Raw genomic sequence first — 21,669 nt, forward strand, 5'->3', positions numbered from 1 at the left:
ACCTTGGAGTTCTCCATAACACTGTCAAGGCAGTTGAAGTAGGACATGTCATTGACCGTCTGGGTGGGGTTCTCCAACAGTTCCTTCACCGTCTGCAGGGACACAGGTGTCACATTCAGAGGAAAATTCTGCATCCTCCACTTGCACCTCCTCTTCATTCCCTCTTGTCCCTTGCAGTATGGTGCAGGTCCTGCCACACCAAACATCTCAACCCCTTCAGTGCCTTGCCAATGCGGCTCCTTACCTCCAGCTCCCGCAGGGCATTGTCACATTCCTTCTGGCCTGGGGCCTGCTGGGTGCACATAGTGATCAGCTGGTTAATGCTATCAGTCACAGCCCTGCCAGGGACACAGGAGAAAGATCCACGGATCAATCCCCGCTCCACCATCCAACCCCACTGCTATGGTCAGCAGCTCTGAGTGAGCAGTTCCTCCTACCGTGCTGCTGCTGCCAGCTGATTCTTGAGGTTGGGCGCAGCAGGGTCAGCAGAGAGAGCTTTTGCAGCCAGCAGCAGCTTGCTGGAGGACATGGAAATGCTCTTCAAGTTCGACACCACCTGTGCCTGATCTTCCTTATTCTGCAAGGAGCCAAGGAGAGTTATTTACAGCACCTTTTTAAAGTTCACACCCACCCTGGGTCTTCTCTGGTGGTTTTCAAGGTGAGCTGGTTCCATTCATCCAACTTGTCCACCAATAGCAAGGATACAACAGTAATTCTTGCTGAACTAACCCAAGCCACACCTTCTCCCGGCTGCTGTGGTTTTGCACAGCTCCAGATCCCATCCCCCTGGATGCATCAGCCACAGCCACCACAAGCACCACTGCATGCCACCCTGCCTTTGGTCAGCCACCTTCTAGGGTATCCCAAATCTCTCACTGCACTCAGGATGCCCCAAAAGGCATTTGCTCTCACCGGGGACTGGCTGGCCATCTCCACTCCTGCCTGCAGGAACTCATTGAAGTCATGCCCAAATTTGCCAGAGGACTTGGCCAGATCTTGAGGGGTGCCACGCGACGCCTGCACCAGCTCATTGGCAGACTGGTTGAGCCCTGCCGCTGCCTGGTTCAGCTGGCTCTGCGCCTCCTGGAAGCTCTTGGTGCTGGGAGGGAACTGGATAGAAGGAGAGGGGTTAGGAGAGGCAAAGAGGTGAGTGGAGATGGAGGATGAAAGTCTGGCATATGCTTCGGGATATGCTAGAGGAACCCAATGCAGTTGGCCTGGCTTCTATCCCCAGACTTCCACCTTCCCCTCCCACTCCAGCTCAGCTCACCGAATCTGAGAGCAGCCTCTTGCTGGCCTCTCCCACCATGCGGATGGCAGCATCCACATCCCGCTGCCCTGGCAGGCAGTTAACGCAGCGGTTCAGGGCCTGTGACACCGCCTTGGCCACCTGCAGAGAAGCAAAGGGCAGTCACCACCTCCCATCCAGCCTCACACCACAGCCTGGGGCACACTGGGGTACCCACTCTCCCCACCTGTGCCAGGCGCTGCTGGCTCTCTGGGTCACCGGGCTTGGCCACTGCTTTCCGCGCCTCCTCGATGAGGTTGTTGGCTTTGTCCATGACATCGCTGGCACACTCCAGCATGGCACTCTGTGCCTGCGGGTCGGAGGTGTTGGCTGCCACACCACGGGCAGCCTGGCTGAGAGAGCGCAGGGCCTGGGCCACTTCCCGGGCAGCAATTCCTGTTGGGATGGAGAGGTCAGTGCCTGTTGGCTCAGTGCCCCTTCCCCCAGCCCTGTTGTGCAGGCCAGTACCTGTGTAGTTCTCATTGCCCTGGGCAACCTCCCCCAAGAGGTGAGCGATGGCAGAGCTGACAGCTTTGGTGCTGTTCCCCAGGTCCTGGGCACACTTCTCCATCTGCAGGGGGATGAGTTGGGACATGTTGGTGAGCTGCACCTTTTCACTGTTCCATTGCCCCATGGTGTCCCCTGAGCCACCCTTCCCTGCACCCTCACCGTCTCTCCGGGCAGAGGCTTGAGCTTGCCATCGCGGGCAGCTGCCTTGGCTTCCTGCAAGTCCCTCTCCAGGCTCTGCACCAGACCCAGCGCAGAGTCTATCTCCAGTGGTCCACAAGCCTCCTGAGCCTGTGATGGGGCAGAAGGGAAGGTGAGTGGGTGATCACTGAGCCCACGTGGCTGCAGCAGAGACTGTGACCTGCCACTAGGCTGTCCCTACTGCTCCCCGCTGCTCTGCACGAGCAGATGGGATTCACTGCAGGAAGGGACCCAGCCTCTCACCTTCTGGGCAGCTGTGCGGAGCTCAGCCAAAGCTGCAGCCAAGTTCTTGGCACACTGGCTGAGCTGCATGGCAGAGGCTTGGTCCGTTATGGTGGGGACAGTGGCCTTGGCTGCAGCTACCATCTTCCCACCAGGCTGTTGGGCCAGAACAAAAAGCAGTGAGAAGGGGACAAACATGCAGCATCGCAGCTGCCTGTGTGCAGAAGGTCTCCCAGTGCCTAAAAAGGGACAGGCATGGTAGGAAAGTTGTAATGCCAGAGCTGGCATGTGAGGCTCTGGGCAACATGGGTACCTGCAGGAAGTTCTGGCTAGCAGCAATGAGAGCCAGCTGGGCACTGGGGCTGTCTGGCTGGGACTGGCTTCCTCGCACACCTTGCACCAGCATCGGGATCTGCTCTGCCACCACCTGCCAGAGAAAAGGGTCACTGGAAGGGATCTGTCAGAAGGAGATGGATTCAACCCAAGACCAGTGATCAAAACATCAGCTCTTGAGAGACCTGAGTGAGGACCCTAAGGTCCAGTCTGACCACTGTGGCTGAGCACAAAGTACCAGAAGAGCTGATGAGAGAGGGGATGGGGAGATGGAGCACAAGAGAAACCAGGATCAGGCCCAGGCCCTTACCTTGCAGCTCTGCACCAGCTGCTGCTGTGCAGCGGGGTTCTTGTTGGAGGAGGAGGCATGCTGCGCAGCGGCAATGGTCTGTGTGGCTGAGGCGGCCGCCTGCTTGGCTGCGTGCTGGCAACAGGGAAGCATGGGTTAACTCTGGCAGCAGGGCACTCTGAATCACGCCCCCCTGCCATGATCAGGGCCCAGATCCCCCAAACAACTTCTCCTGAGCCTACCCCTGTGGCACCTGAGCATCCCCAGCACCTCCAATGCCCAGCACTCCAAAGCAACATGGTGCACACAAGGGAAGGGAGGTCTCTCTGTGATGCAGCACAGACACTGTACATGAAAAGGACTTTATCCCTCTGGATATGGGGGCTCCTCATCAGATCTTGTTTGCTGACTGTGCCTGCTTGTCCTTCGCAGACCCCTGCCCAGTATCTCACCTCCAGCTTGTGCACAAGCTTCTTCTTGATGGCGTTCTGGGCTGCGGCATTGGTTGCCATGCGGAGCCCCTCTGCTGCCTCACGCAGCCGCTGCTGCTGCTCCTCGCTGTCTGGGTGGGCTGCAGCTCCCTGGAGAAAGGAGAAAACCCATCACATTGTGCAGGGACCATGGAGTCCCTTTTCTTCCTAAAGCAGCACCTCTGGGCTGGTCTGATGCCAGGGAGTCCCCCACAAGGCAGCCTGGCTTATGGTGCCCAGAAGATGCCCAAAGCCTCTCCAGAAGAGTCCAGCAGCAGGAGAGGTAACAGCTCCTCTGCTGCCACCCACAGTTCTCACAGCCCACCCTCCTGCACAGGTCCCTGGGCAGTGCAAGATCTTGCTCTGGGAACTGCTGCTCAACCAGGGGCTGCTCATCCCCTCCTCAGCACTGTGTCAATGGCATCAGACAGGGCCAAGGCCAAAGCTAGCATCCATCCTCTCCCACACACTGACCTTTGCAGCCTCTACCATCTTGGCAGTGGCATCAGCCAGGATCTTGGCTGCACTCAGAAGCTTGCGTGAATTCTCTAGGTCTGTCTCTCCCTCAGCGTCGGCTTTGATGGCATTGACAAGGTCAGAGGTGGCCTGGGCCAGAATACGAGCCTGACGCACCATTTCCCCTGGAACAGAATGGAAGTGAGTCCTGTTAGCAAGTCCCAAGGGCTCCCTGGTACCTCCCCATCCATTGTGCTCTGCCCAGGTGCCACCAGCCCCTCTCACCTGCATCACCCATGGAGCTGAATATATTCTCCGTGACGTTGAGGATGGTGTCAGTGGCCTGGTCGTAGCGCCCAATGGGCTGCCCGCCCAAGGCGTGCTGCTTGATGTGCTGCAGCAGGTCATTCAGGGCCTGGGTGACAGCTGTGGCTGCCACCCCCACCTGCTTCAGCAGCTGGTCATCACTAGTGGCTGCCTTGGAGGCCTCCACACAGCCCTCAGCTGACTTGGCCACCAACTTGCCAGCCTCGATCAGTTGCTCCTGGCAAACTGGGGAGCTGATTGTGGGAGCCACAACCTGGAAGGGAGGAGAAAGGCTGGGCAGCAAGTGTGGTATGCTCTTTGTAGGAGCCATGCAGGGACAACTCTCCCAAACTTCTGCTCCTCCAAAGAGGATCCTCATTGCTTGGGCACAGTGGCAGGAACTCCAGCCTGAGACAGCCCACACTTCCCGTGCCAGATTCATGTGGCCCATGTGGTCCTGGCACACCTAGGACCCTGCCGTGAAGCTGTCCCCCGGCTAGGTGAAGCTCACAGCCAAGCTAAGGCAGGGGTTAACCTTGCTGCTTACCTTGGTGCAGGCCACCAGCTGGGAGGTGGAGAGGGCACACTGGGTGGCCGCAGCGATCACCTGTGTCTGCAGCGCGGCATCTTCTGTTTTCTGAGCCACATTCTTGGCTTTCAGCACCAGCGCAGCAGCAGCGTTGGCCACCGCCTTTGCCAGCTGCATAAGCATGTCCTGGGAGGGGACAGAAAGGGTCAGTGAGGCAGCCATGGCAGTGGGAGCAGCCGCAGCCATCCGCAGGGCTCTCGTGAAATATTCAGATGGGAAATGTGAGCCCTCGGGGGCCTTTCATCCACTCTGTCCCAGCACCAGTAGCACTGAATACCTGAATGGCTGGCAATACCTTGATCCCATCTCCACTGTGGGCTACACCTGTGGTGAGGCTGTAGCCTGATCCTCAGCTGCAGCCTGCACTGCCATGAACATCACCCACAGCAGCTTGGACAATGCTCAGCATCACCCTCACACCCACTCCCCAGGCAACCACCCATCCCTGATTGTACCACAGTGAGAACCTGCTACAAGGTACTGCCTGGATTTGATCGGGTTTGCAAGCATTTGAGCACAGCAAAAAAATGACAAACCCTTCCAGCCAAACAGCAGGCACAAGCCAGTCATGGCACATCCATGTGTGCATGCTGCCAGCAAGAGGCGAGTGGGAGATGCTCCCATGCTGATCACCTGTACTGCAGGCATGCCAGCTATTTTTATTTTCAATTCTAGCTTGTTGGCTGACAGGCTATAATACACCTTTGCTCTTATTCCTGAGGCTAGAACAGAGGTATGACAAGGCAACCAGCCTCCTCTCTCCTGGGTGGCAGGTACACAACAGGTGCCAGCAGGCAACAGGCAGGGACCAGCACACAGCAAACTGTTTTCCTGCAGGCACCAGACATGACAGCAGCCTTCATGATTAGCCCCTGTGGCATGCTGCTGGAGAAAACTGGAACCACCAGCACTAAACAGCAAAAACCCTGGTAGGCAGGGCAGGGTTCTCTGTCTGCTGCAGATGCCAACCTCCTGCTGTGTGTGTGCTCACAGAGAGCAGCTCTGCACCCCACAACAGGCAAGTCTCCGGCCCCCAGCCCAGAAGTGTCACAGCATCACCTCCTGCAAGCCAAGACTACTCCCACTGCAATCCACCACCTTTTGCGACAGTAGGAAAAACCAGAGTGCATGCATCCTTTTCCAGAGTCCCCAGACCACTGCATCCAAGCCCATGGAAGAAGTACATACACTCGGGTCTGACAGCTGTAAGGCAGAACATCCTGCTGCTCAGCTGCAAACTGTCTTCCAAGTCCTAAATTTGCTCTTTGGGAATGTTCTGTCCTGGCACTGCAGTGTGGCCAGACATGGCTTTCTGCCCTGGTACTAGCTTTTCTGCTCCCCTTGGATATTTGTCAAGGCCTTTCTACTCAGTCGAAGCTGTGTGGCTGGCATGAACAGAAACTCCTTCTTTCTGGGGTATTTTGGTCTATACTATGTCTGGATCGTCCTCTTTAGCACAGTGTGCTACCTCCTTTGTGCTGGAAGGAGCAGTCATGGGAAAGCAAGCCAGTTGGAAGTCAGCTCATCTGAAAAAAACTCCACACAAGGCTCCACCCATACTGGGTCTCTGATGGGGGCAGCTAGGCAGCTCCCACAGGCAGGGAGCAGCAGGCAGGAGCTGAGGTGGCTGCAACGGAAGATCCCCAGAGCAGGACTTGCCTCAGCAGCAACCCGAGTGCATGGACTTCTGAGAGCCAACCACCAGAAAAGTGGAATTTTACAAGAGCCCTTCTCCAAAGATCTCAGATGATAGTTCCCAGAGGAGCCCCCTTCACGCTGTGAGATGGCAGGGACAACCAAGCCTAGAGCCCTGTTTTACCGTCTTTGGTTCAGAGGCAGGAAGGATCCAAGCACACCGGTTCTCTGGGATCTACATGGAATCCACAAGGTAAGAGGTGTTATATCACTCTAGAGACAGAGATGGGCAATGACCTGTCCCCTCCCTCGCAAAGTCACCACTGGGCGCCAGCAAATGTTCGGCCTGGAGCCCTCCTGCAAGGTCCTGTGCAAAGGCTGATGCTTTTAGGGAGTGGGTGTCCTTGGTTGCTGCTGGGTTCACTCACCTGGAACCGGGGGTCAGTGTCACTCTCCCCAATCTGCTGCAGCAGCTCCCCGCTGGTCTGGCCCACGAGGCCAGCAGCCTGCAGGAGATTCTGGCGAGGCTGCAAAGAACAAGGCAAAATCAACACCAAGCTTGTGAGCAAGTCTTAAAACCTCACTCAGTAGTTCCCCCTGGCTTCCCCTTTCATCTTGGTGCCACAGCCCCTCCAGCTGCCCACCTCAGCGCTGGCAGGCTGTGCAGTTTTCAGCAGGTCTGAGACGGCACTCGCCAGGTTCTTGGCTGCCTGCAGAAGTTGCCGCCCATTCCCTCCCTCGTCCTCCATCAGTGCAGCCAGTAGCTTCACACCCTTAGACATTTCCGTCAGGTTGGAAGAGATGGTGGTGACGGCGCAGCCCACAGCAGTGTAGTCTGTGTCTGCTGGATCCCCTGCACAGGGAGACAAGCCAGAATGGGATGCACTCCAAGTGATGCTCCAAGAGCATTCCCACATCTGTCACTTTCTGGGAGCAGGGGGAGTCCTTCAGCGAGAAAAGAGAGACCAAGCCTTCTCCAGAACTCAGGCATCCCTCTTCTCCAACCGTCCACATACCTGCAGTGAGGTTGACCACTGAGGCTGTGCCAGCAGTTATGGCATCCACTTGGGAGTGGATCTCATGCTTCGATTCATCCATCTTGTTTTTGCGCCAAGCTTTGGATGCCTGAAATGGGGAGAACAGGATCAGGAGAACAGGAGATGGTAGCAGAGGTGGTAGGTGGCTGCACACATGCTCACACAGAGAAGTGCAGGGAGAACGATATAAGGAAAAGAGACTGAAGACCTGTGACCATCCAAACTCTCTAGTCCATGCTGACCAAGCAACATGACCAAGTGTCTCCTCCATGTCTGTCCCCAGAGTGGGATACAACCCCATCCCTTTTCAGGCAGCAGATCTTCCCAGGACCTGCTAACACTTCTCCTGGGAATGTGGCCAATCTCACCCAGACCAGCCTCCAGCAAGGTCCACCCCCAGCACCCCACCTTCACCCAGTACTCACAGCATCCTGTCCAAGAGGTGGCAAGGTCTCAAAGTCATCCAGTGTGGCCTGGGCTGCATGCACAGCCTGCATGCTGGAGTTGATGGTGCCAGTCAGAGCTTGCTGGGCTGAGGTCTGCAACACAGAGACAGACTGAGATATGGCGAAGGTTTGAAATCCAGGCTTACATATTTGGTTCACATGCTACCCTGCAATGTGCTGCTGCTGACACTGCTCTAGGTAGGTCTCCACGAGGTGGGATGCACTTAGCAAGAAGGCAGTCTCCCCTCTGCACCTCCCACTGGGAAATGCCTCGTCTCAGCACAGTTACAAGGAAATCTCAGAGTTAGCCAGCTCCACGAGTGGGGAGCAGAAGCTGTGGGATCCCACAAGGCTTTCACAGAAAGCCCCCACAGCAGGTTGAGTGGGCACAAAGAAATCAGCCTCCTCACGACCTTTTCCAAGTGCTCCTCCAGCTACACATTTTGGGGGCACCAAAATGTGGCATTGGGTTCTGTGGCAAACCATAGCCCTAGTGGGGCTGCTCAATCACAACCCAAATGAGAGTCTGCAGTCACCAGCCAGGTGAAAATGCTGGGATGTAGCTAAGTTTGCAGAGTGGGTGCAGGGGAACGCCAGCTCAGCTAGGCCAGCAAGTACATGAGGCCAGTGGCACAGAGCCCCTGCTCTCCACAGCATGGCCAAGAACCCAAACAGATGGGTTTACACAAGCCTGACAGGCACCTCTCAGAGCTTGTGCCCTATGGTGAGCACAGGGAGAGCTTACCAGGGGAGGCATGTGCCCTCGGTGCATCTGGCCACTGGTGATTTGCAGCTGAGGCTGTGGCATCGTGCCCACCTGGAAGTTTTCTGGCCCTCCAGCCCCTGTCCGCATGATGGCTGGCAGGGCCACTGAGCCCAGCTCAGCCTTGCCCACACGGTTAAACTGCTGCTGCAAGACTTGTGACCTGAAATGGAGAAAAATACCAGGTAAAGGGATGCCCACAGTGCTGGCACCAGGCCCTGTGGAGTGGCAGCTCTTCCTCCTTGCTGTGCTGCAAGCTTGGCTGGAGCATACTCTCCACTCAACTTCTGTTTTGCAGCCATCTTGCTCCTGGAATACTTACTTCTTTGGAGACACAGAGTCTTCCAGCATGGTGGACTCTTCATCCCCCTCCAGTCCAAAGTGGTCTTTGCTCTTTTTCTGTGAAGAGAAAGAGAAGATGATACCCCGCAAGCCTTCCCCTCCTCCTGCAGCCGAGTCACTGTACCAGGGCCACAGGGTTCCCTCCCCTGTCTCTAGCTCTCCCAGTAGTATCATGTGCCAACGGCTGTCTGGAAGCAGCAGAGGCTGCACCCTGCAGCCCTCTCCGGAGAGGGGCTATCAGTGCCCTTCTCAGCACAGCCTCACCTTTTTGAGGATGATATCGATGTAGCCAGCAATCAGCTGGGCGATCTGTTCCCCCTCCGTTGTCTGCACTGAGTAGTAACCATCCTGGTAATCTCCAAAATCCTGCAACGGCAGGGCACAGGGTAGCACCAGAGCAGGGCACTGGCGGCCATCCTGAGCCCCTCTGGTATGCGCTAAGCACCCAAGTGCCAGCCTACATAGCAAGCACTGGGAGAGGCACCAGAGGAGGGCAAGGCTGTGCCACCGTGGAGCAACACCTGAGAGAGGGGCTGGACTGAGAGGTGGTGGTACAGGCACCAGCGGGGCACAAGGGCACCAGAGGGAAGGGGGCATGGGGGACCAGCGCTGGTCCATACCAGGGTGAAGCTCTTGGGCGAGGCTGCCCAACGCTTGATGTTGGTCAGGCTCCACTCCTGAATCACTTCCTTGGTCTTCTCGTCTACACGCATCACGCACTCCTTGGTGATCCCCAGCAGCCGTGGCACCAGCTTGTTCTTCCCCTTCATCTTCTCCTGTGGGACACAACAGAAGGGCTGTGGGCTATCCCTGGGATGGATCCATCCAGGCAGAGATATCTGAGGTCTGCAATGGCTACCAAACACCCACATGGCCACACCTTCTGGTGGTGACAACCATCATATGTAGCTTGACAATGAGAAAAAGCAGGAACCAAGGAGTAGGAAGGCATTGGACAGAAAAAGAAAGAAGCAGAGGTGGATGGGGGAGATGCAAAGAAAGTAAGACCAGCATGGATTGAGGGGTAGCAGCTGGAGACACAACAGATGGAGGGATGCTGAAGAAGCAGAATTTTCATCAGTTAGAAGTGGGACTGGGGGGCTACTGCTCTACCTTGACCAAGAAGAAGGAGACCCCGTAGGTTTTGAGGGAACGGGCAAGTTTCACGTAGCGAACTTTGGCTTCAATCTCACTCATGTTCCCACAGCTTTTGTGGGCCTGCAACAGCAAAGACAGAACATTGCACCAGCTTCACAGTCCTGCCTTGACTCCACTGCACAGCCTTTCCAGGCTTTCACCCCCTCACCTCCATCCCCTGCCCCAGCTCTGATCTCTGGGAACTCAGGAGCTACCTTGTGTGCCCCTCTATAGCTCCTGCTCCTGTTTCTCACCCAACAGACTGCTACGTGCTGCCTCCTCAGACAGAAGTACCTCAGCCTTTAGTGAGGAGGAACAAAAAGCCCAGATCTTAACCTCCCCACTGCACATACCATGAAGATCTTGCGTTCTCCTTTCTGCTTGATGTACTCCTTGGGAAGGAAATCCTTGAGCCTGCCAAGAGACAGCCAAGCCAGTTGTTAGCAGCAGAGCCCAAAGCCAGTGTCTGTCCTTGACTATAACACGCCCAACCCAAAGCCTCGGACAAACCCCTGCCAGGGCACAAGCTGGGAATTTTTGGAAGCAGAAAGAATGTGGGAGAGACTGCTGCAGCAATGAAAGCTGTCCTTGGAGTTGCCCTAGCTGAGAGTGGGGTAAAGGTGCTGAGAATGCAGCCCTTTGTGTGGCATCAAGGCAGGCCAGAGGGTGGGCTGGGGCTGCCCCCATAGGAGCTGACTGCATGTCCCTATAGGGGTGCCAGAAGGAGCAGGATGGGGGGGCTGGCACCCCTCACAGCTGGTATGGATCTCCCATGTGCTGTAGGGAGGAGAGGGGTTGCACTGGAGGCACCCAAACCCCCAGAACTCCACATGGCAGTGTGGTGCTGGGTACTGTCAAGCTGCTCCAGCCACCTCGAGACAAGTCCCAGGGGATCCTCAAGACACTCACTCCAGAAAGCCTGGCTTGTGCTTCTGCTCATTGTATGGCCCAAACTGGATCTGGCACTGGTGGCCAGCAAACTCACAAGCTTTGTCAAAGGAGACAGGGTGGGAACCGTTCAGGATGTCGTCACGAGCCTGCGAGGGAATAGAAGACACTGCTGTGGGCTGGGCAGCCACACAGCCCTGCCACTGCTCATCTCCACACCAAGCACAACATGTTTTCCAGACTTAAAAGTGGCCCTGAAAAATAGGAGGATGTAGGCTGTCCCCTACAGAAAACAGCATCAAGCCTGGGAGAAGAAGAGCAGCAGGATTTCAGGATGGTTTCTACCAGACAGAGCTGACATGGGATTCCCTGGGGAGCTCTGGAGTACACAGAGAATAGACTGGGATTGCCAGTGTTGGTTGGCTCTTACCCAGAACATAAGTGGGTATCCCAGAGTAACCCCCTGTCATGGCTCCTGACAAAGCCTTCAGCCACCAGCCTTGTCAGGGGCTGGCATGAAGCAGTGGAGCTGAGTGCTCTGGGAAGCTGTACCTGCACGTAGAGCAGGTTGAGCTGCACAGGATCTCTCGAGTCCACATTCTGATCTGAGTAGAAGAACTTGCGCCGCAGCAGCAGCGTTTCATTGTCATCGATGCCTTGCTCACGAAGGGTCCGGCCGTGGTCCAGCCAGTTCACTGCAGGCAATGCCAAGGTGTGAGCAGGGACAGGCACCAAGGCACAGCTGGTCCTGGCCCTGGGGCTGCTTATGCCAAGTGAGAAATGGATGTCCGCCTGGTGCCTCCCAGCTCTCACCCTCCTGCCCTGGCTCCCCAGGCAGGAAACATTCCAGGGAGTGTGGGCACATGCTCCCTTTTTGCAGTCCTCTCCATGCCCTCTTCCCCCTGCAGAGGTCCCTGCTCCCCTCCCCAAGGCCCTTGGCACAGGCTGACTCCATTCCCAGCACATCCAGGCACCTACACTCGTCATCTGTGTGCAACTTCTGCTTGAGCTTCTCCATCTTCTTCTCGTCTCGCAGCAGGGTCTTGTCCTTCTTGAGGGTGCCAGTAACCTCTTCCTTCTTCTCTTCCATAATCTCCCGTACAAGTGAGTATTCATCATAGTTGGTGATGCCTGCAGGAGAGCAGAGAACCAAACTCAGTATGACTTTCCTGCCAAACACAGGGCACAGAGCAACACAGGGGTGCAGAGCAGTGCCCCCTCCCCTATGTCACGTACCCCTCAGACACCCGTGCTGCCAGGCCATCTGCCACAGAGCTGCTGCTGCTCCCCCAGAAGCCTTTCACACTGTGCCATTCTCTCCCCACCTCCCTTCTTCCCCCCACTGCAGTCCTCACCAATCCGGGCACATATTGTCATGAGCATGTCCGTGACAGTTTTGGAGTCATCCACCATCACTGTTTTCACTGTCCCATCCAGCATGCGGATCTTCAGGGGCCGCTGCTTCTTCTTGTACTCCATGGTATCCTGTGGGCACAGCAGAGCACAACTCCCAGCAGTGGCACCAGTGCAGGGTACCCACACCCCACCATCAGGCCAACAGCTCCCCTCTGCCCAGTGCAATGGTGGGGGTGACATGGTGTGCTGCGGGGCACGATGCAAGGCAGCAGGGCAGGCACCCACAGCACCTCCACGCTGTGAGCACATCCAACCACAGAGCAAAGGTTATAGCTGGAAGAATGTGGGCCGGATACCTACCCCATTGCGAAGCATGTAGTAGTCCAGAGCCTTCCCAGCCTCCAGCCAGATCCCTTTCTTTGGGTCTTCATCCGAGAGGAACAGCCCAAAATCATTGGCTGAAAAACAGGTAAAGTCTCTGCCAGGGTAGTCCTGAGCAGGACAGGGCGACCAAGGCACCACTTTGTGCCCAGGGATATGCACCGGTGCAGCCCAGTCCATGAAGCACAGCAGCCCTGCTAACACTGGAGCCTAAACCTAACAAGTGGGCAACAAAGCTGGCATGCAACTCCGAGGTTCTACCACAGTTATCTACGGAAAAATCATCTGCAGCATGCCTACGCAACACTGAACTTGGAACTGACAGACACAACAGAAGGAAGAGCTTGCAGTTGTGGCTGACAGCTCTCTGAAATCTCCAGTGCAATGCATAGTAGTGGTGAAAATAAGGTAATAAAATCCTGGGGATCACCAGGCAGGATGCTGGGGACTAGTCTATAAAATCTAGGCAATCCACACTTTGAGTACTCCCTAGTGGTAGGATCTGCATCTCCCCAGGTCACAGTACAGTTTGAAGATACAGAGAGGCAATTTAAATGATGGAATCTTGGTGTGACAGACTAGAGGAGCTGTGACTCCTCTGTTTGCAGAAGAGGAGGCTGAAGGAGATTGTGCTCAAGGCTTAAAAGGACTCAGAGGCAGTGAGTAAGTACTGTTCACCAAATCCTGCTCCCTCAGAGTGGGATACCTGGTGAAAGGGCTGCTGCTGGAGCCTGGGCAGTGGCTCCCCAGCTCGGACCCACAGGGACAGGCCCGTTTTCATGTAGCAAGAGGCCAGGACCACGCCTGGCTTTGCCCTGGAAAGGTCCTTCTCCACCTCTGCAACAATCCTGCGCCGCAGGCTGTCTTGGTTGGCTATGTTTATAACTCGTCATCTTGTTGGCAGCTCTCTTTGGGGAGGGACAAATTCCTGAGCCGCCCTGCGCCTGCCTGTCTAACACTGCTGTTAGGATCCTACTAAACACGGAGCAGAAAAATCATGAAAGCTTGCCATTTTATTTTTGAAGTAAAAAAAAAAACCAAAAAACCCCAAACTGTTTTCAGAGCAAATTCCAAGAGGATAAATCCAAAGCACTGAAAACTGAGCAGTTTGCCCCAGATCCATGGATTGGGCGGGGAGAGGCACTTCCTGAGACAGAGCAAGAACAGAGCTGGAAACTTACACCGAAGCTCCCCCAGCCCAAAGGTGACAAAAAAACAGGACAGCTCAAAAAAGGAGCCTGAATGCTTGTGAGTGAGGAAAGCAAAGAGAAATAGAATATGCAAGGAACACACAGAAAAAGAAAAGCTGTGAGCAACTGAAAAGGAACGCAGGAATAAGCAGTTCCCTTTAAGGCCTTCCCCTTGCTGCTTCCCCCCCCCTTTTTTATAAACAGGCTGGCTCACGCCCAGGAGCAGGAAATGCAATGCTCCTTCCAACACCACTACAGTCCTGCATATCCAAAGACATCCAGTCGCTTGCTGAAACTGAAAGCCATGGTCTGCTGGACTGCTGACCAACCGGGCACGGCGCGAGAAGGCATTTCCTTTCAACCTCAAGGAATGTGCTGCTCCCAGATGTCACTGCACTCCCCCTCCTCTTCCCACGACTCTTGACCTCCACTTTGCTGTCTCTCCTCTGTGGCACAGCCGCTTTCAGGGGTTGCAGGGACTCAGGAGAGCCCCTGAGACAGCGTCCCAGAGCTCCAACCCCCTATCCATGATGGGGACAGGCCACATCCGCGTGGGCGTGAGTCACATCATGAGCTGATGAGCCATAGGCTAAATTGTAAGCCTAGTGGCAGCAGGAAAATGCTAGAGCTGAGGCAGCCTAGAAAGGTAATGGAGCAGCAGCACGAGTCTGGCAGAGAACTGCCAGTGGCAGACAGACCCAGTGGAGATTATATATATATCCCAAGAAAGGAATAATTAACTCAAATGGTTTATTAATGTTTGCTGTGACCCCTGCAACTGTTTAAACCCATGTAGCCCAGGCTAGTGGTGATGAATGGAAGTAGGACAGAGGAGCAGAGACAGAAAGGGCAGCGGACTCAAATTGCTTAATGAGTATTTAACTTCCAAATGTGGTTTCCTAACTTCCAAACCCCCAAATGTTCTTCTGGAATGTTGAGGAGGGAGTCTGAGAAGCTCAGACCCTCACCTCAACTGGGCAAGAGGACTTGGACCTTGCTCCCCCCGCTCCACCACTTCTCTGGGAAAGTGCCAAAGAGGCACAGACAGAAAAGAAAAGGGAGACCAGTGAAATGCCAGGAGCTAAGCCAAGGTGGCCCTGGCGCAGCAGCCAGTCCCACCACAGACTTACACTGTCCTATCTGTGCCTCAGGCACCCGCTCGCGGATCATCCGGCAGGCATCGTACACCATGGTGGAGGGCTCGAACTGCATCGTCTTCACCACATTGCCAATGCTGATCTTCAGCGAGAGGGCAACCATGGTGGCGGCTGGGCTGTCCCCACTCCTGCGTCACCTGCCAGAGGAGACAGACACATGAGCTCTGACTGCTGACCCCACCAGTGTACAGGGTCCTCCCTCCTCCTTTGGCAGCACCTGAAAGCCAGGACTCAGCTTCCAGTGGCAAGCAAGGGCTGCACTCTGTGCTGGCGAGCCTGTGAGAGGTCCCACTTTCCAGATGCTGGGACCTCAGGCCAGCACTGGGACCCTTGCCTCCTCGTCCCAAGGTCCCAAAGCCAATTTTACTTGCCTGCAGTAGTGTCAGCAGCTGGTAACCAACAGAGATACTGCCAGAGAGAGGAAGTGAGCATGAGAGAGCACACTAGATAAGCTGGGAGTGCATGATGAAAGGGGTTATAATTAAACCTGCCATGACACAGAAGCCACAAGAGGAAAACCAAGCTTTGACCCGGAGCTGGCACCCTGGCCCAGATATCAGGACCCTTCATGTCCACAGCAGACGGTGCTGAGCTGGCAGCCTGACCACAAAGGGACAGAAAAGCCTGAAGCTGCTTGGCAAACCAAAATAAAGGCACCAGGCATTGAACTCACATGTTAAATATAATTACCTGGGGAAAGCACCACTCATACTCAAGGAGTGCTCAAGAAGGCAGGATCTGTGGCAGCTGACACCAACCCAGGGCAAAGAATGACATGCAGGAGGGCAAGGAGCCACCTGTGGCAGGTCTCACTGCAAGGGTGTACAACAGCCATACCATGCCACCTGAAACAGGAGTCAAGCTGGGTCCAGCTTCAAGGATCAGCTTCACAGAATAAAATCACACAATTATCAAGGTTGGAATATCACCCAGTCCAACCATACCTGTAGCACTACCACAGTAATGCCTAAATCACCAGATCATATCACCCTGCATCAGATCCAGACCCCTCCAAGGATGGTGACTCCACCACCTCCCTAGGCAACCTACTCCAATGCCTAAACATCTTAACAGTGAAAAAATTTCTTCTAATATCTAATCTGAATCTCTCCTGTCTCAGCTTAAGGCCATTTCCTCTTGTCATTTCACTGTAGGAATAGCAGAAGAAACCAGCCCCCATCTCACTACAGCCTCCTTTCAGGTAGTTGTAGGGTGCAGCTGCAAAGAATTGAACAGAGCAGCTTCAGAGCAAGCACTCTTCAAAAGGGCTCTGAAACACCAGCTTTAATAACACCTAATCAGAACTGCAATATTTGTATTACACAGTAAAAGCTGAAAGAAATAACAGAAGGAGGTTGTACATAAGTGCCCTGCTTGCCTGATGCAGTTTGTAAGAGTCCCTTCCCTTGGGTTTACCCACTGTGCAACAGCGTTCAGTGCTTTCCCAGGTTGCCAAATGTCTCAGGGTCCCTGTGCTGTGCCCTTTGCTCCTGCCCCACACCTCCATGCCCTTCTCAGCATTCCCTGTCCCCATCTGGCCCCAGCCCAATGCTCTCCAGCAGTGACATGCCTTTTCCTCTCCCTGAGAGCTTGCTCATGGGGAGGCAGTCCCCTGTTCTGCTGAGCCAGGCTGCCTTGTCCTTAAACTCTAGTGGTGGGAGGATGCAAGAGGACGGGTGGGATGCACATCTGCTTGTTCTCTTTGGGACTGATTTGCTCTTACCAGGCTTCCTATTATGGCTGTCAGAGAAAGCTGATCTTGCATCCTCAGCCTGGCCTGGGAAGGTTCTTGGGCAAAATGTGCTGGCAGCCTTCCTCGCACTGCAGCAGTACATGGAGAATCTGTGCATCCCTGCCTGATGCTGCCAGCTCTGGTACCCCTGGGAGGGAGTACACCAGCGCAGGCTGCTTCCAACCACAGATCTGAGCAGCCTAGGGGCGTCCAGTTTAGGCTAGCAGCAAGTCAGAGGGCAGGGGCCCTGCTCCAGCAGAGCCATAAAGCCATGCTGGTGGTGCGGGTGGGAGGCAGGGACCAAGGAGCGTGCCGCCTCCGCCAGCACATGGAGCGGCTCCAGCTCTGCATTCCTGAGCCGTTCTGCAATGTTTCTGCGGAGGCCCGTGGCCCCCACTGTCTCCGCTGCCGAGGAATGAAATGCACTTCAGCTCCGGAGCAAGGCAGCCCATCAGCAGAGGGAAGGAGGTGGCAGAGGCACCCGCCTGTGCCGTTGCCATCTATCCGGAAGCACCAGCAAAGCTGTGGGGCTGAACAAATGAGGAACACCCTGTCATGGAAAGGGTTTTCCAAGTATTTTATATGCAGGGCAGGCTGCTGCGGTCACCAGGCCAAGTTCTCTACATCTAAAAATATTCTAAAGTTGAGCATAAAGCTGCTTTCCATCCTTCTGCAGGAAAAGGAGAACATGACACTGACAGGACAAGGTCAGAGACCATGGAGGAAGGGGAGTGGAGGAGGTTGGACGGTAGAGAGGAACTGAGAGGAGCCAGGGCCAGGCCATCTGCCAGCATTTCTGGATCCTCTTCTTGCCCTCACAAAGCCACCCAAAATCAGGCACTGCACCAGAGGCACCCCTTAGCACACCCTTCACAGGGGGCACTGTGCTTTCCAAGACCCCACAAGAAGATGACTGCTCTAGCCTTCCCACTCCCAAACTTAAAAAAATGACAGAGCTCAGCAGGGAAGATACTGATAACATCGAAGAAGACCTCAGAGAAAAGGGAGATGGTTTGCTTCAACTGCCACATTCTATGGAAAAAGTTTGGGCTCCAGCAGCCGAACTTTGCTGACAGCAATGTCTAGAGCAGAAATGCTCTCTGCTGCAAAAGGACACCTCCTCAAACCCTGGTGAAGTTTGTCAGCAAAAAGTGGTAATTAATCACATGAAGTCTGCAAATCTGCTGCTGGTGTGAGAGCACCAGTGCAGGGCCCAGACCCTGTGGACCTCTCCCCTCTGGGAACTATGTGGGGAAGGAAAAGCGGAACTAGATGTAACAGATGAGACAGCGTGGGAGCCTGGCAGTGCAAACCAGAAATATAAAGGAAAAGGACGGTGAAACTCAAGCTGTCCCCCTAGAAAGAAAAAACCCAAACAAACCAAGTCTTGATGAACACACACCAACTTTTTACTGGCTCACCTCCAGAGCAAGCAAACCTATTCTCAGTCAAACCTATTCTCAATCACGTTGTCGGTATGCAAAGTCAGATAAGGCACTGGAGCAGCCGGATTAACACACTTCTGCTTTTCATAGCAAGCTGTGTGCAACCCTTTTTGAACCAGGGGTATATTCCTGAGCTGATCCCAAAATGATGAAGTGACAGAGCACAACTTCTATGCGGTTACACCACTTCCTCCAGGAGCCATTGCAGCCTCCTCCATCTCACCCCACACAAGGTGAGCAAAACCAAGACGGGTTAAGACATCCGGGCTCTGCGTGACGGCAGGGTCAGTGTAGGCAGGGATGGCTGTGGGCAGACAGCACCGTGTGACCCAATGAACCACCATGTCATTGCTGGGGACCACTGACAGTGAGTTTTCCATCACGTGACATAATTGCTATATTTGTGTCGGCTGAGTTTACTGCTGCAATAATGGTTATGGGGGAGGGCTTGCATCTTAAAAGAAAAAAAGAAAATGAACCAAAATTCAACTGCAGCTGGCTGGAACACTTGTGGTGAGTTTCCAGAACAAGCTGCAAATCTTCAGATGCAATCATTTTGTCATTTTTATTATGCTCTCTTTTAAGGGATACTCTGCAAGAGGTTTGGTGGTGGGGTTTGGTTTTTTTTTCCTTTTTTTAAACAGCAATACCAAATTTCACCTGAGCAAAGCCCCACTGCAGACCACCCCTGAACTAGGAGTTGGCTGCAGAAAGCTTTATCAGCTGCAAACTGCTCCACTGCTGGGGTTTTCCAAGAGCACAGCCCAGTCAGCACAGCCACTGGCACAGCCAGGCAGGTACCAGGCCACCAAAATGCAACGCCTTCAGCAGTGGCTTGGCTGGCATGTCAGCATCTGCACGCCAGCACCATCAACTGGGTCAAAAATCCGGTTGGTAAGAAGCCAGACCAGGCTCTGGCTGAGCCCTCCTGCATTCTCCAGTACGAGACCAGCATACACAGCCAAAGCAGGCACTGAGGTAGACGTGGCTCAGCCCTGCACCAATGGGAAGGCCGAGCCAGCAGCCCCAGCTGGTGATAGTGTCACACACTGCCGAGCCTGAACAGCCCAGTTCCTCTTTCCCAGCTGCATGTCCACGTCGGATGGGAGGACAGTTTCTTCCAGCTGAGGCCGAGCTTGCTCCTGGGGAGCATGAGTGGCTGTCAAGGCCAGACACAGCACCGCTGTGACCACTCTGCTGTTACCCATGGTTAGGACAGGAGCATCCTCTCAGCCCAGCAGGGAGGGCAGCCGTGCTCTGTGTGGAAAATGGATAGGGGCTGGGCAGCCGGTTTGGAGTATCACAGCCACAGCCTGCCTGCCTGCTCACACGCACTGAGCTGAAGCAGCTCCAGCCATTTAACTGCCCACATTTTGCACACATCCCACACGCTGTCTGCCCCTGCTGAGCATCCCGACCTCCAAAGGCACGGAGCACAAATCTTCCAGACTGCCCACAACCAAAGCAGGCATGGGGGCAAGTGGGACTCCAGCCGCAGCTCTCCTGCATATTTAGCAAGCTGGCCCTTTGGCAGAGGACCCCAAAAGCAGTGTTGAGGTGCAGTGGATGCTCTCATGGACTTTGGACAGCACTAGGTGCCCTGATCCAGGCATCCATGCATCCCATAACATGCGACTTGCTCAGCAGTGTACTGATGGACCAGCAGAAAGGAGAAAGAAGAATGAGAGCATGGCTGTATTTTGGGATCATTTCTCCACCCAGCAGCCAGCAAAGCTCAGTTCTGAAAAGGAGGGCATTCCACAGGTCCCTCTTCCCCTTTCTTCAGCCTTCCCACTCTCCCGTTCCCTAAATCTGCTGGGACGTGTCACTTCAGGAAGCACCAAATTCCTGCTGCTGCCATTCAGCAAGCAAGCCGACTGCTTGGCTGGTGCTCCCTACACAGCATCACAGGCTCATTTAGCACTTGGGGCGTTTCACCCCAAGGTCTAGGGGGAGGCAGGTGGTCTGGACCCTTTACTGGGCAACTCACAGGTTTTGGCAAAACTAAAAATCCTAAAATATGTACCCTCCCCTTCTCAGCAGTGAGGCTCGACGAGAGAGGAGAAGGGAGTAAACAATTATTGCTACCAAATATGGATCTAACAGCCAGCGATGAAGCCACGGCAGAAGCATGTAGACATCCTGCCGGCAGATTCAAAGGGATGGGGAGCTTGCAGGGGCTCGGGCAGGATCCGGCAGGGAACGGACAGAGGCTGGGGCACGGTTTCCCCTGCCTGGTTAGTTGCTCCGGCCGGCATATGGTGGGGACCCGGCCTTTCCCCGATGCGAGCCAGGCCGGCCCGGTAGCAGACCCACCCCAGCGCCCCATGGCCAGCTGTCTGTCCCGGTGGGAACTGCTGCGGCGACCTCCCTGGCTTCGCTGTGGCCATGGGAAGCTTCTCCCCTCGCGTCCCCACCCAAAACCACGCAGCGGGACACAGACACCCTTGCCACTTACTTTTCCCCACGCCCCGGCAGGGTGGGCGAGGTGCCGGGGGAAAAGCTGTGCCTGGCCTGCCCTAAAGGTCGCACCCTGGTCCGCGGGCTGGTGCCACGGCCAGGCTTGTTCAGCTCGGTCCCCAGAGACCCCCGAGGTGGGGATGCTGGCCTGGGCCTGGCCAGGGAGGACTCCGGGTCCAGGACGGGTGAGGCAGGGCAAGGGCAGAGCCAGGGATAACGTGGCCGGGGATAACGTGGCCGCGCCAGCCCGTGCTGCCCCGGAGCCTCCGGTGGGCGTCGGTGCTCGGATGGCGCCCGCCCCGGGGGCGATATGGGCACGCCCCAAAGTCTGAGCGAACCCCGGAAGCCCCCGGTCACCGCAGCGCCGCGGACAAGCCACGGCTGGAGCAGGGAAGACCCGGTAACCGGGAAGCTGCTCCCTTCTTGCCTCCCCGCCATTTACCGGGCGGGGTGCGGGGGCAGGGTCCCCGGGACATCCGTTTCCGGCAGCCCCCAAGAGCCAGGACGCTGCCTGCCCCCAGGACCTCACTCTGCAGCCCTCCCTCCCCGGTTACCGGGACACCGTGTGTCCTCCGTCCCCGGTCCCCGTACCTTTGCGCGGGCAGGAGCAGCGCGGCAGCCCCGCGACGCTGAGGGGAGCTGAGCGGGCGGCACCGCCCGCTTCCCGCCCCCCCGCCGCGCATGCGCCGGGACACGGCGCGTCGCCGGGTGACACGGCACGGCCCCGCACGGTGCCCCGGGGCTGCGCTCCGCCCGCACAGCGCACCGCGGGCGTTCTGCTCCCACCAACAGTGCTGCTCCGTACCCGCGCGACCCGACCCGACGCCCCGGGCCTGGGCACGGCTCCGCGCGCCGGGGCCGTGCTCCGCCCGCTGCTCACACCGCACCCCCGGGCGCCCGCCCGCTCCGGGACACCCTCGGTGCCCCGCATGACCCCGGGCCCACCGCCCTCCCCTCACGCCGTCTCTCCCTTCCCCTCCTCTCCCCTCCCTTCCCCGCCCGCCCCGCGCTCCCGCCACCCGCGCGCGCTCCCGCCGCC

At 56.0% G+C, this 21,669-nt stretch overlaps 1 protein-coding gene across 2 annotated transcripts in view; it reads right to left on the reverse strand.

Moving 5' to 3' along the window:
* TLN1 (talin 1) overlaps positions 1-21,334 on the reverse strand; it is a 35,035-nt gene extending 13,701 nt beyond the window's left edge. The window contains exons 1-33 of one of the 2 annotated variants that reach the window (XM_085042573.1): positions 21,222-21,334; positions 14,967-15,130; positions 12,626-12,723; positions 12,265-12,394; positions 11,888-12,040; positions 11,462-11,604; positions 10,931-11,058; positions 10,375-10,435; positions 9,998-10,102; positions 9,505-9,660; positions 9,149-9,250; positions 8,865-8,941; positions 8,525-8,705; positions 7,759-7,872; positions 7,313-7,421; positions 6,941-7,149; positions 6,725-6,823; positions 6,481-6,531; positions 4,620-4,787; positions 4,052-4,346; positions 3,785-3,951; positions 3,293-3,421; positions 2,862-2,975; positions 2,532-2,645; positions 2,240-2,374; positions 1,958-2,086; positions 1,757-1,859; positions 1,476-1,684; positions 1,271-1,390; positions 913-1,110; positions 438-577; positions 245-338; positions 3-92 (exon numbers count right to left, since the gene is read on the reverse strand). In XM_085042573.1, the coding sequence (XP_084898699.1) occupies positions 3-92; positions 245-338; positions 438-577; positions 913-1,110; positions 1,271-1,390; positions 1,476-1,684; positions 1,757-1,859; positions 1,958-2,086; positions 2,240-2,374; positions 2,532-2,645; positions 2,862-2,975; positions 3,293-3,421; positions 3,785-3,951; positions 4,052-4,346; positions 4,620-4,787; positions 6,481-6,531; positions 6,725-6,823; positions 6,941-7,149; positions 7,313-7,421; positions 7,759-7,872; positions 8,525-8,705; positions 8,865-8,941; positions 9,149-9,250; positions 9,505-9,660; positions 9,998-10,102; positions 10,375-10,435; positions 10,931-11,058; positions 11,462-11,604; positions 11,888-12,040; positions 12,265-12,394; positions 12,626-12,723; positions 14,967-15,096 (4,251 nt within the window). In that variant the 5' untranslated portion in view covers positions 15,097-15,130; positions 21,222-21,334. The remainder of the gene's footprint in view (positions 1-2; positions 93-244; positions 339-437; positions 578-912; positions 1,111-1,270; positions 1,391-1,475; positions 1,685-1,756; positions 1,860-1,957; positions 2,087-2,239; positions 2,375-2,531; positions 2,646-2,861; positions 2,976-3,292; positions 3,422-3,784; positions 3,952-4,051; positions 4,347-4,619; positions 4,788-6,480; positions 6,532-6,724; positions 6,824-6,940; positions 7,150-7,312; positions 7,422-7,758; positions 7,873-8,524; positions 8,706-8,864; positions 8,942-9,148; positions 9,251-9,504; positions 9,661-9,997; positions 10,103-10,374; positions 10,436-10,930; positions 11,059-11,461; positions 11,605-11,887; positions 12,041-12,264; positions 12,395-12,625; positions 12,724-14,966; positions 15,131-21,221) is intronic. The other variant, XM_085042574.1, reaches the window with a different exon arrangement.
* Positions 21,335-21,669: the final 335 nt, after the last annotated feature.

Source organism: Lichenostomus cassidix, chromosome Z (genome assembly GCF_008360975.1).
Source record: "Lichenostomus cassidix isolate B80296 chromosome Z, HeHo_3.0, whole genome shotgun sequence".
In the NCBI taxonomy this organism is placed as follows: domain Eukaryota; kingdom Metazoa; phylum Chordata; class Aves; order Passeriformes; family Meliphagidae; genus Lichenostomus; species Lichenostomus cassidix.